The sequence below is a fragment of the Lichenostomus cassidix genome, chromosome 4 (assembly GCF_008360975.1).
Source record: "Lichenostomus cassidix isolate B80296 chromosome 4, HeHo_3.0, whole genome shotgun sequence".
Classification (NCBI taxonomy): Eukaryota; Metazoa; Chordata; class Aves; order Passeriformes; family Meliphagidae; genus Lichenostomus; species Lichenostomus cassidix.
This window is the reverse complement of record NC_139484.1, coordinates 28,273,504-28,286,006: the sequence shown is the minus strand read 5'-3', so window position 1 is coordinate 28,286,006 and position 12,503 is coordinate 28,273,504. Positions and strand designations below refer to the sequence as shown.

General features: G+C 39.0%; 1 protein-coding gene across 4 annotated transcripts in view; it reads left to right on the top strand.

Annotated features, from left to right (window-relative positions):
* Positions 1-6,573, top strand: part of FBXW7 (F-box and WD repeat domain containing 7) — a 175,689-nt gene extending 169,116 nt beyond the window's left edge. For all 4 annotated transcript variants that reach the window (XM_085058507.1, XM_085058506.1, XM_085058510.1 and 1 more), the window contains 2 exons: positions 3,301-3,511; positions 4,522-6,573. In XM_085058507.1, the coding sequence (XP_084914633.1) occupies positions 3,301-3,511; positions 4,522-4,790 (480 nt within the window). In that variant the 3' untranslated portion in view covers positions 4,791-6,573. The remainder of the gene's footprint in view (positions 1-3,300; positions 3,512-4,521) is intronic.
* Positions 6,574-12,503: the final 5,930 nt, after the last annotated feature.

Below are 12,503 nucleotides of genomic sequence, written 5' to 3'. Positions count from 1 at the left end.
AACATCATTTTGTTCATTCATAGAGTCAAAGCATCACTTCCAGGCATTGAAAGGCGAAAGAAATTAATTTCATGCTTGTGCCTGTTCACACCACAATCTGGCAGGACTTGAAAAAGAAATCAACAAAGACAGTTCAAAATTGGGAAATGGCATTCAGCATGTAACTGCTCTGGTTTGTGGCTCAGAAAGCGAAGCTCAGTGCAAGAGACATTTTTCATAAAGTGTATATTTTAAAATATGTATCTTGCCATAATATATTTAATATGAACTAAGTTCCTAATTGGTTTCCTTTCCCAAAAATATGTAGTAAAATTTATCAAAAGCTCCAGCCCTTCTCTTACATTCATATGCTGAGGAGTGTTCTCTAGATAAGCAGCAAGCAGTTAAAATGCTGTGTTGCCTACCTATCCCTCAAAAATATTCTGAGGATTGTATTTCGTGTAGGGCAGTTTGGGAACAGATGTTATCCTACTTTATCTTCACCAGTGGCTCTTGTTTTGGCTTACAAATATTTATGTCTTGCTCTGATACTGTAGTAATAATGGATCAAATAATTGGGTTATGTTACACATGGATGTGTTCTGAAACAAATGGGAAGGGGATTGGGGAGGGTAAGCTGGAGGCTACAGGTGCTTACAGTTTTGGAACAGAAAGATTCATTTAAATTGCAGGGTGGCTCCTGCCCCTTGCCCTGAAGTAGCCCCAAACAGCAGAATAATCAGATGGAATAAGCCAGTCCTCCCCCTCCCTGCTCCATGGCAGGTTCTAGCATATCTTGATATTTCCCCATGTGTAAACCTAATATTTTCCAGAGATCCTTATGCAGCAGTTGAAGACCACTGAACATGTTGAGTTTTCTTACTCTTTCTTACCTGCCTTCAGAAGTAATCCACAAATTCTCAAGGTTCATGGAAAACTCACTGTTCCAAACCATTGTCTGTTGCACTGCAGCACCATCAATTTGTGTTGATGCCCAGCCTTAAAGCTCTCTTTCTGAATACCTTATGAGCATGGACTACAATTAGTTTGCAGGAAAGGGGGAAAAGTACTCAAAATTTGTTACATCAATCTGGTTTAGTTCTTTTTAGGAAAGAAAAATATTCTGTAGTGTTTCCACCCAAGTCTGTTGGGCTACTTGGCACTCCTTGTCTTTTTATCTGAACTGAGATTATTTTCCATCCTCTTTTGAAAGCAGGGGACCCAAACCAGGGTCCAGTCCAAGTCTTATCAATGCTTGTTAGAAGTGAAAAGTTATTTTTTATGCCTTACATTCAGATGCCAGAGGGTCTTTTTTAGTGTATTTTGATGAGGAATGCAGTGCATACAGAAGATAAGCAGTCTGTGTGCCAGTCACTCTCCATTCTTCTGAATCTAGGTGCCATGCTCAACCGTGTCTAACTGCAGAGATCTAAGATACTGATTTTCTGTGGGTTTTATAAAAAGAAGCAACCCCAGATAGTCAAGTTCCCTTAACTGGGTTTGTTCCTTGCCTTATCAGGTACCAGTCAGTCCGCATGGACAAGTAGTGTCAGATTGCCTTAAATATAACCAAGATTTCTGCCCAGCCTTCTTTCTCCCAGGCTGCAGCTGTACCTTCATTCACTTCCTGCCAAGTTCAGATCTTCAGACTTTTCACTTGACTTCTACACTCTTTGCCTTGGGTCAGTTCTACGGTTTCAAATATCACCGAAATCCTAATGAAAACAGTGAATGCCAGACCTCTCTGGAACTCTTTCTGGTATTTCTAATAGCACTGTGAACAAAGTTCTGAATGTAATAGTATCTCTGCCTCAAATTTGTCTCCCTCTTTGCAAAAATACAAACAAGACACAGGAAAAAAAAGATCATATTGGTTAAGATAATTTCCCCACAAATCTGTGTTTGCTGCTACTTACTGCATTACTAAGGGCTTAAAAGTTCCTTGTGGAAATTGAAGTTATGTTGATTGAACCATAATTCCTGATATCCCATCATCCTCATCTCCTTCAATAAAGAAAGAATTGTATTTGCTGTCTGAAACTTGTCTGTCTTCCATGGGTTCTCCAAGATAGCAGCAGATGTCTCTGAGACTGTCTTAAAACAACTTGCCTTATGTGATTTTGTTCCCCCATTCTAGCAAAAGCTTGTACTCATTTGTCATTGGCGTTAGTGCTGTAAGCCTACACTCAGATGACTGAGGACTAAAACAAAAAGAAGTTAAATTGCTGGCCTCAGTGCTTCCTTCCCACTGAGGATAAATGAGGGTTTGTTTGGCCTTCCTCTTGGTGTGGTTTTTTTTTGGTTTTGTTTTTGGTTGGGGCTTTTTTAGACTCTTGCTAGTTTTATCTTGTGTTGTGCCCTGCCTTTCTGGGTTTGTCCCAGCTTGCTCTTTTATACACATCTATTGATCTAGTTTCTACTTTTTGTACAATTCCTTGAGGTTTAGCCAAGTGGGTCTTAGTAATTTACAATACTTCCTATCTTTCTTTCACACTGGGATAGTTTGTGTCTTTAAGAAAGTGCCAACTGTCCTGAACTCTTCTTCCCCTCAGAGAACAGATACATAAAAACCTCATGGGAAGGAAGTCTCAGGTTTTTTAAATATTCCTTCTTGAAGCCCACTAGTTCTATTCTACTGCTTTTTTTCCTTTTTTGAGAATTCTGGACTCTTATGTCATTGTCACTGTGGCTCAAGTTATTTTCCACCTTTCTGTTCTCTACGTGGGCAGTCCTCTTGGTCAAAAGAATCTCATATGTTAGCCTGTATGCTTTCCCTACAATGACTGGGAAGTTATAGTTCCTTACTGTACACCATAGGGTTATAAAATAGCTAAACCCCACATTTTTGAGTTACATTTCTTTTATTTTCCTATGTTACGACTTTTGTGAAGGTGATCCTGGGATAACGTTGTTGTCGTTCTCCTGCTTAAAGTCCCACTGACTTGTAAAAAGCAGGGTTGGCTTGTTAACATCTTTCTTAGGAAAAGTACTTTCTCTTACTGTTGCACACTGCAGGATAGTCAGGATCTGCTGTGTTTAAAGGAGATGTATTACATTTCAAAGACCAGGGGCTCAGAGTCTCTTTTCAAACCATGTACCTTGAGAGCCCAAATGTCTACAGCAGAAAATTGCACTGACCGTGAATCACCTGCTCTGGTATCAAACGTGGCCCTCTCTACTCTCTACTGAGTTCTTACTTTGTACTGCAGTTTCTGAATATATGTATAGCATCTAACCTTGCATGCAGAGAATTCAATGCTTAATAGCCTTCTTTGTAAGATCCTAATATAATTGTTTGTAATAGATTTGCCTTTCTTGTAGTTTGATGGTATCCATGTGGTGAGTGGATCTCTCGACACTTCCATCCGAGTTTGGGATGTGGAGACAGGCAACTGCATTCACACTCTAACAGGCCACCAGTCACTCACAAGTGGAATGGAACTCAAGGACAATATACTTGTGTCTGGGAATGCTGATTCTACAGTCAAAATCTGGGACATTAAAACAGGACAATGTTTACAGACATTGCAAGGTAAGCTTAAACTACCTTCATGTAAATCAAGCAGCCTACGGTGATCTGTGCTACAAATTCTACATAAAAAAACCTTAAAAATAATTACAAGAAACAAGCACCAACCACTTACAACTTAAATATTTTTCTGATGACAGCTGTATGATCTTTTTCTGAACTAGAAGAACAAAATGTATTTAATCTAATCTATTCAAATCACTTGCCTATTATGAAAGGCAGATGGTCTGGACTGATAGCAATTTGCTATGGGTATATTAGCCTAATAAGCCACAGAAATATGTAGGAAATTACATCTCAAAATAGTCAGTCAATGTATTTATTTAGGGGTCACTTGAATGTTTCAAAGCCTACTGATTAATTGGATCAGGAGGCAAAGTACACTGTCTGTTGCAATAAATCAAGAGATGCAAGTGGAAGATATTTTCTTTATTTCAGTAAGGAGAAAGATTTTTTTTTCTTCATGTTGACAGTTGCCACTCAGGCATCATGCACACACACACACACACATGGTTATGTTTCTCCCCACAAAAAAGGTCTTATATCATTCTCATATATCATATGCAACAGTGCTGGCTGGAGCAGAAAATTAAATTTCCCTGTAAAGCAAACTCTGCTGCTTTAACACATATATTTATACATCAGCATATAACTGTCAATATTTACTGATGGAGTAATCTCATAATAACACTTCAAAGGGACTTGGAGACAACTCTTACAGGAGTCACCTCATTGTGGATGGTTTAGTTCATTTTCATGGATGCTGATATTAAACACAATGAGATCACTGAAACAAGGAACAAAATACTGGGGAATTTTTTTATACTTGCCTTCACTTTTTGAAAGTACTTTTTAATGGACAAACCCAGGAGTTACAACAGATAGTTCTCTAATAGTTCTAATAGATGGAAACAACTGTATGCAAATAGCAAGGTGTTTATTCTAGATGCAGTGCTGTCTAACATTGCTTTCTAATTAATTACAAATAGAAATGTTTTTGTTTACTCTTACAGGTCCCAACAAGCATCAGAGTGCTGTGACCTGTTTACAGTTCAACAAGAACTTTGTAATTACCAGCTCAGATGATGGGACTGTAAAACTTTGGGACTTGAAAACGGGTGAATTTATCCGAAATCTAGTCACATTGGAGAGCGGGGGAAGCGGAGGCGTCGTGTGGCGAATCAGAGCTTCTAACACAAAGCTGGTGTGTGCAGTTGGGAGCCGCAATGGGACTGAGGAAACAAAGCTGCTGGTGTTGGACTTTGACGTCGATATGAAGTGAAGGGCAGAGAGATGAATTTGTCCAAACGTGTAGACGATGTTCTCCTTTCCCTCCCCCCTGAAAAAAAAAGAAAAAAGAAAAAAAAGAAAAAGGAAAAAAATCCCTTGTCCTTGGTGGTGCAGGATGTTGCCTTGGGGCAACAGATCCTAAAGACCTACAGACTACGAAGGAGAAGACAAAGATGACAAACCATAACTGACAAGAGAGGCTTTTGCTGTCTCGTCACATAAAAAGGCTACACTTTTGACCGGGGCAGCTTTGCAAAAATCCAACTTCTGAAATGAAACCAGGTGCAATTAATTTCTTTGCTTTCCTCCAAATTCTCCTCGAGCAATTTGGAGTGAAAAAAAAAAATGTTACAGTTGTTGTTACCAAGTTATTTTACCACAACGATCTTGAAATAAGCTGCACAGGCGAGCCTGCTCGTGCACCCCTGGGTCACCCTGGGTCCCGGCAGCCCCTCCGAGCAACGCGCTGTCCCTTCGCCCCGCTCCGAGCAGGGGGTTGGATGGACTCCCTCCAAGGTCCCTTCCAACCTCCACGAGCAGTCACTGGTTGACTTTCAAAAACTAGAGAGCATCTGCAATGAGAAAAACAAACAAAAACAAAAACAAAGAGTCCATTCCTGGTGTGGAAAAGCTAAAATCTTACTGTGAATTGTTTTGTACAGTTTTATCAGAGCTTTTTTTTTTTCTTTATTCCTCTTTTTTTTTTTTTTTTTGCCAACCATTGCCAATGTCAATCACAGTATTAGCCTCTGTTTAATCTATTTACTGTTGCTTCCATCTACACTCTTCAATGCATAAGTTGCTCTGAGGTGGCAAGTTGTCCTGGGTTTTGAGAGTCCTCTGATGGATTTAATTCGCAATGCTGGTGCTAGAAGTAGGTCTTCAATTATGGGATTGTTGTCCCACCCCTGTACTGTATTCCCAGTGGCCAAACTTATTTATGCTGCTAAATGAAAGAAAGAAAAGCAAATTATTTTTTTTTATTTTTTTTTCTGCTGTGACGTTTTAGTCCCAGACTGAATTCCAAATTTGCTCTAGTTTGGTTACAGAAAAAGACTTTTTGCCACTGAAACTTGAGCCAACTGTGCCTCTAAGAGGCTGAGAGTGGAAGAGTTTCAGACAATTAAGAGTGAAGTTTGCCTGCAAATAAAGAATTGAGTGTGTGTGCAAAGCTTATTTTCTTTTTTCTGGGCAAAAATTAAAACACATTCCTTGGAACAAAGCTATTGCAGCCTGTTCTGTGGGGAAATTTTTCTTTGTGAGGGCTGTGGTGAATGGAATGAACATACATTAAAAAAAAAAAACTGACAAAATTTTTTAAAAATATTATAAAATACAAAAATTAAAATAAAGTTGCTGGTCAGTCTTAGTGTTTTACAGTATTTGAGAAAAAACAACTGTTACAGTTATTGCTGGGAGGAACTGACAGAGCAAAAACTTAGTTTTTGTAAAGATGTCACATGCAAACAAAATGAGAAATGAAAGAGTCAAATGGTTTGCCTCATTCTCCAAGAGCCACAACTCAAGCTGAACTGTGAAAGTGGTTTAACACTGTATCCTAGGCTATCTTTTTTCCTCCTTTTTTGTTTTTGTTTTTTGTTTTATTTATAGTCTGATTTAAAACAATCAGATTCCAGTTGGTTAATTTTAGTTATGTAACAACCTGACATGATGGAGGAAAACAACCTTTAAAGGGATTGTGTCTATGGTTTGATTCACTTAGAAATTTTATTTTCTTATAACTTAAGTGCAATAAAATGTGTTTTTTCATGTTAGTATGTCTTTTTTTTTAACTGTTTTATTTTCTAGTTAATTTAATATTATGTATCCTATGAAGGGTAAAACAGGTCAAGTTGCTCAGCTTACTGGTAAGATGCTAAAATATGTGTCGGGACTTTTTATATGACCCTTCCACAAACAGGTGTGGGAGTGTCCTCTCCTTCAGTTGCCATGTGGGATTTGTCACGTGGCTCTTGACAAAGATGTGGGAAAGACATGAGCTCCTTCTCACCAGGAGTGTGTCAGGACCTTGCTCTGGGGGGAGTCAGCTATAAAAAGCTGCTAAAGTACGTAAAACTTCTTCCGATAGCATCTCGTTATCACATCTTAAATTGAAACTTGATGTTTATTATTTATGGATTTCAATCAGTTGATTGCAGTTGACAGCAAAGAATAAATCCATAAATACAACTAAAATCAAAGTTAGGATTGTAGGAGAGCTTGAAATAAAGCTTCAGAAGAAATAATAAAAAAATATAACATCATTCCACATCAGTCCAACAGCAGTTTTATCAGTGCCCTGAAACCAAGGTAAGTCATCATCTGTCTCAGAAATTTAGCACTTGAGTGTCAGGTTCTGTCTCAAATCTCCTTGACCAAAATCATTTTCTTCTGTGTAAGCTTCTATGTCAGGGCATAGCATTTGCTTGTTTGTGACAGTTTTCCCCTGTAGAAAGCTGTCATGAAAAAAATCAAACACAAAACAGTAGAAGAGAAAATGCATGGATGGAAAGGAAAAATATTTATATACTTACACATCTATGAGTATGTGCAAACAAAATTTAATTCCAATCCCTACATTATGCAAAACATGCAATGGTGAAGGATCATGCTTCCATCTGGCCTCTAGAGATTAAAAAGCCATCCGAACTGACTGAGCAGCTCCAAATTGTAAAAATCTGTTCCTTGGGTTGGTGCTTAAGGAAAAAACCCTTGCAGCAAGCACTGACTATATAAAAGCTGTGATTGTCTCTTATAATTGAAGAGTTAATCCTTTCCTAAAACGGCAGTTAAAGATTGCCAAGACTTTGCATGGTTCTGCTGAGGGTGCAGGTCAGGACTCTGAGCCCCTCGGCTGCAGAAGGTGTCCCAATGTGGGCTGAAATACTTGTGAGAGGGGATGGAAATAGAAGGGTAGAAATACGAATATTTAACACAGTGAGCTGAGCAATACCTTTTAAGACTATGTAATTTTTGTCTGTGATTTGTAGAAATTGCAACAACTTGTTTTCAAAGAGCGAAGGCACTGGCCTGATGGTGCAGGAGGATGAGAGGTTTCTGAGTAATGTTGTGCTGCAGGGCAGGAATACAAATCCGGGCAGAAGAGTGAAATGACAGAAGAGGGAAACTAACAAATCCAAATCAGTTGAAGGTGTACAGTCAGTTCAAGTACATTTTAGGCAGCCAGTTTGACCAGGAGGAAAACGTGCTTAACAAGAATTGAGAAGCTTTCCTGTTGATGTTGTTTCAGCAGGATCTTAGTGTTCAAATTAATGCAGAATAACTTGAAATTGTTAAGCAAACCATATTCTCAGATTCCTTCATCACAGATTTAGATTCAAATAAACTATTGGCTGCAAAGTCAAGATATGATTGACTGTCAGATTAAATACAAAAAACAACACAGTACCAAAAATATTTTTAGAAAAGCTTTTTCCCATTCAATGAAACAACTTTACGAACTCAATTGTGTTAGCACTTTAAAGCCTACTAATTTTGTGAAGTCTGTTTAGGTTTGTAGGGGTTGCTTATGAGCTATGAAACAACATAGCCCAATAAGCAGAAATTTTCTAACTTAAGTGTCAGGATTTCATAGATGGGCCTACAGTGAACCTGTTACATGTTTGAGCAGTTTGCAGTCTTCCTATCACCCCATTTTGTTGACGTACTCACCCTAACATAGCTCACTTGATATGAACTCTTCTTCGGCACGTGCTCCAAGTGAGACTGCTTAGGAAACATCTTCATTCTGTGTAATTAGATTTTGGTTTTAAGGTGGGTGGAGTGTTTGGGTTGCTTTTTTTAAATAAAAACATTTAAGAATACTTGTATAAGGCAACAACATCTTTTTGCTCTCAATACACAGGCTCTTCTCAAATCCAGTGGCTTAGTCATTGTAGGCTATGTTAAAATACTGTAGCTATCCTAGAGAGATAACTGCAGTGATGTTTCTGGCGTTTCTACTCTCCTTTTCATGCTGATTCCCCTTTTCCTTTTAGATTTAGCCCTAGAAATAGCTTCCTTATTTTCTCCTGTATTTGAAACCAAGTCAACAACATTAAGATTTTTTTTTTTACATAATAATTCGTAGTGGACCTTGATTTTAGCCAACGGTAAGCCAGAACTAGTACTGCCACTTCCTCCAAGAGCCTGTTCCTGTGGTCAGTTTACTTATTCAAGAGAGAGGACCAGACATTTAAGAGCTGTCTCTACACCAATTTGTAGTTCAGACCAGCAGCTTTCCCAATAGAACACAGTGCTGTCTTGGAGACCACAAACAGGATTCCTTCAGGGTGTAACTAAATCTGGAGCAGCACTTCAGCACTTCAGACACTCAAGCCACTGGAGGAGCACATGGAACCAAACCAGAACTAGTCCAACACCTCAAAAATACATTCATGTGGACATTAGGTTTTCAGGACCTAGTTTTGTAATTGGCATTACAGTTCTGCTGCTACTGCACAGCACTAAATGCTGGTGTGGACAAAACCATCAACAGATCCTCTCCTGCAGCACCCCTGGCTCCTCACTTGTTAGCAGCAGCCAGATCCCATCCCAGCAGAATCCACCTGTTACCACTCCTGCGTTTTTGCCAAAGAAAAAAGCTCAGATGCCTTCAAGTCTTTCAGCATTCCTATACAGAGGTTCTTCTGATCAGCTTATGGAATATTGTTAAAAAGAAATGCAAATCTCTTACAATCAGTCTGGTCAAATTTTCCTACCGGTAAGTCAACACTTGATCTTTCAGAAAATGAAATTATGAAATTGTGCAATTGGACAGAAGAGCCAAATAATAATAATGGTAATAATAATAGAGAGAAACGTGCCAGTAATTACTTCCATCCATCTGACAAACAACAGTTTATTACTTAAAGGGTAATATCCAAGCCCCACCAACCACTGAATCTTTAACAAAAGTGGGAATTCTATTTTCTTTCCATCTCTTGCTATTTTATCTATAACCTTGATACCTGTCACTGTGCAAAGATACATATGCCTTGGAATGATGTTTAGCATTTTATGATGATAGATTATGTTTATGATTACATGTAAAGTATATGATCTATATGATATTCTCCAGGATTTTCAGACTTCATCTAAAAATGGCATATACAATTTCTCAAATACCTCTTCAAGCATTAGTACAGGTTTATAACTACAACAGATATTTTAACATAAAAGCTGTTCCAGGTTCCTTCTGAGAGAGGATCTGACAAACTAGGTGTCACTGAAAAGTCAGCAGCCAGTCCAGGCTCTTGCTCCCTGTTCAAGTTGCCCACTGGCCCAGCAGCTGCAGCAGTACCTCAGAGCAAAGAAATGGTGCACTGAGCTACCAAGAGCCCGAGCTGGTGAGGAGAAATGCTGCAGCACTCTGTGAGACTGCAGTTGCCTAAGAACCAATGGCTTTATGCCCATGTATACTGCATTGCTCTAGCCCAGCTGGGACAGAAGAGTCCAATAAAATCATAACTGAGCTAGGACAGAATCTCCCCAAGAACTAGAGATGGCCATCATTAAATCATTAATCACAGCAGTTGCCAATTCAGCAGTGGTTCCAAATTACAGGCTGTACTAGACAACTGAGACTTGGCCAAAGGCATCCTTCATCTCTCTGTCCTCACCTCTGCCTTGCTTAGATACAACTTCAACTTCCTGATCCCTACTGACAAGCTGATCTTGCCCAGCCTTATGTGGTAGCAACAGTTGTGGTGAAAGGTAAGTTGAACTTTTTGTCCTCTGTGCTGCTGGAATCTACCCTGTATATTTTGCCACTTAATGCACAGGGACAGCACAACCTCGAGTCTAACACTGAATGCTCCGAGGTGTAGTGCATGAAGATTAGAAGACATCATTCATCCCAGAGTGAGAGATTTATCCTCAGTGTTGCTAAAATGATTCCCAGTCTGAGCCTAGACTGAAAAAAATGTTCTAGATGTGGTGTAATTAGGTAAATTTCAAGTTGATTTCAACTCCTTAGTTTTCCAGATATGCCTGAAAAATAGGCACATCCTAAGAAGCTTCACAGTTTGAGCAGGACCATAAGTGCTGTCTCCTGGAAGCTGGGAGAGGTCATGGTTTAATGACAGTGAAAAAAGCATAGAAGGTCTGCGTAAGCTGGATCAGAAGTGACATATGGAATCCAGAGAAGGGCAGATGACAACAATTTGAGGCTTTCTTTGGGGGGTATGTGGAGGAGGCTTTCCAAGAGATCATAATTTTACATCCTGCAATGGCTACTGTGGGCTATTTCATCATTGTCATCAACAAAGCAGGGGTAAGATTTTTGATGCAGCCGTTAGTTGGCCTGCCCTGTAATTGAGGATATAACCTATCCTGTTAGGTCTGACTCACCTCAGCTGCTCTCACCTGGGGCAGATTGTTTGATGGGAAGATGAATGAAATGCCCCCAGACCTCCTCCTTCTGTCTGGTTCCTCATGTCTGAGATGCAGGTTTCACAGGTTGCTTGCAGTGCATTATTTGAGAGTGCTTTGTTCTTTTAATTTAAAACAGGAAACGTGGAATGTAGAAGATCCAAAAACTTCAAAGGCAGTTTCCATTGCCAAAGGAGTCACATTTAAACTCAAGTTCATTCTCTAGATTAAATATTCAAATCTGCCAGTGTGAGAAGATGCTCACACCTTCAAAAGGATTGATGATTTCCAAGGGACAGAAGGATTCAGATTATGGCTGTAAATACACTGCAGTAAACTGAGCAGTACCACTGTTCTAAACTGGAGGTTTATTTTCAGCTGCTCAGTTTGAAATGAATTCCTAGCAATACCACAGCTTTACAGATACACAAAGATTACAAAACATATTTCCTTTACCCTGATATACAGAAGATCTGAGTACTACATTCCCCTCTCTTTTCAAATAGCCATTTGCTTTTAAGTTTCCTGATACATTTCAGTGCTGATTTTAAATGTTCACATTATAGTTTGGAAAAAGGAAGATCTCAAAAGCTGCACACTAGATAAGGCTCTAAAAATGTGCCTTCACACAGCTTGCTGCTCTTTGTGCTCTTTTTGGTGTTCCTCCTGTCAGTTCTCAGCAGAGAGAAGTGAATGTTTCAATTAACTAATATAAACATTTTCCCAAATAAACAAGTTTTATAGAAACATTTTTCTGTTGGTGTTTCTATTGCCCACTTAGCACATGCTTTAGGCATGTACTGGATACTTTTTACCAATCTGCTGACTACTGCAACACTTCAAATACTACAATTTCCTCCAAAACAACACAGCAACATGATTTTCCTTGTGTCCATCCTTCAGTCTCACACAGATTTTTAGATTTCAAAAGCAGAAACTAGCTTGTGTGGATTCACCCGCTTACAGGCAGTCATTTCCAAGCAGAAGCAGCTCTTGAGATCTCACTATTTATCCCTGTTGGCCATATGGCACAACAGGGACAGCCCAGGGCGGAGGAGCAATAACAAGGAGAAATGCTCTGTGTGAGATACCACTAATGTGTTCATCTTGTACTAGAGTCAAATGGGATATGGCTCCACTAAGCCCACAGGTCTCCAATTTGATTTGAAAAATTCAGGACTACAGCCTAAATTTAAAAAGGCTCAAACTACATATTCATTTCTATACATACACATTCACATCTTGGAATACTCAAGAGTTTTACATATTTAAAAAAAGACTTGACAACTACATTATTTTTGTTTTCCTCTATTTACTACTTTTATTTTCTCTT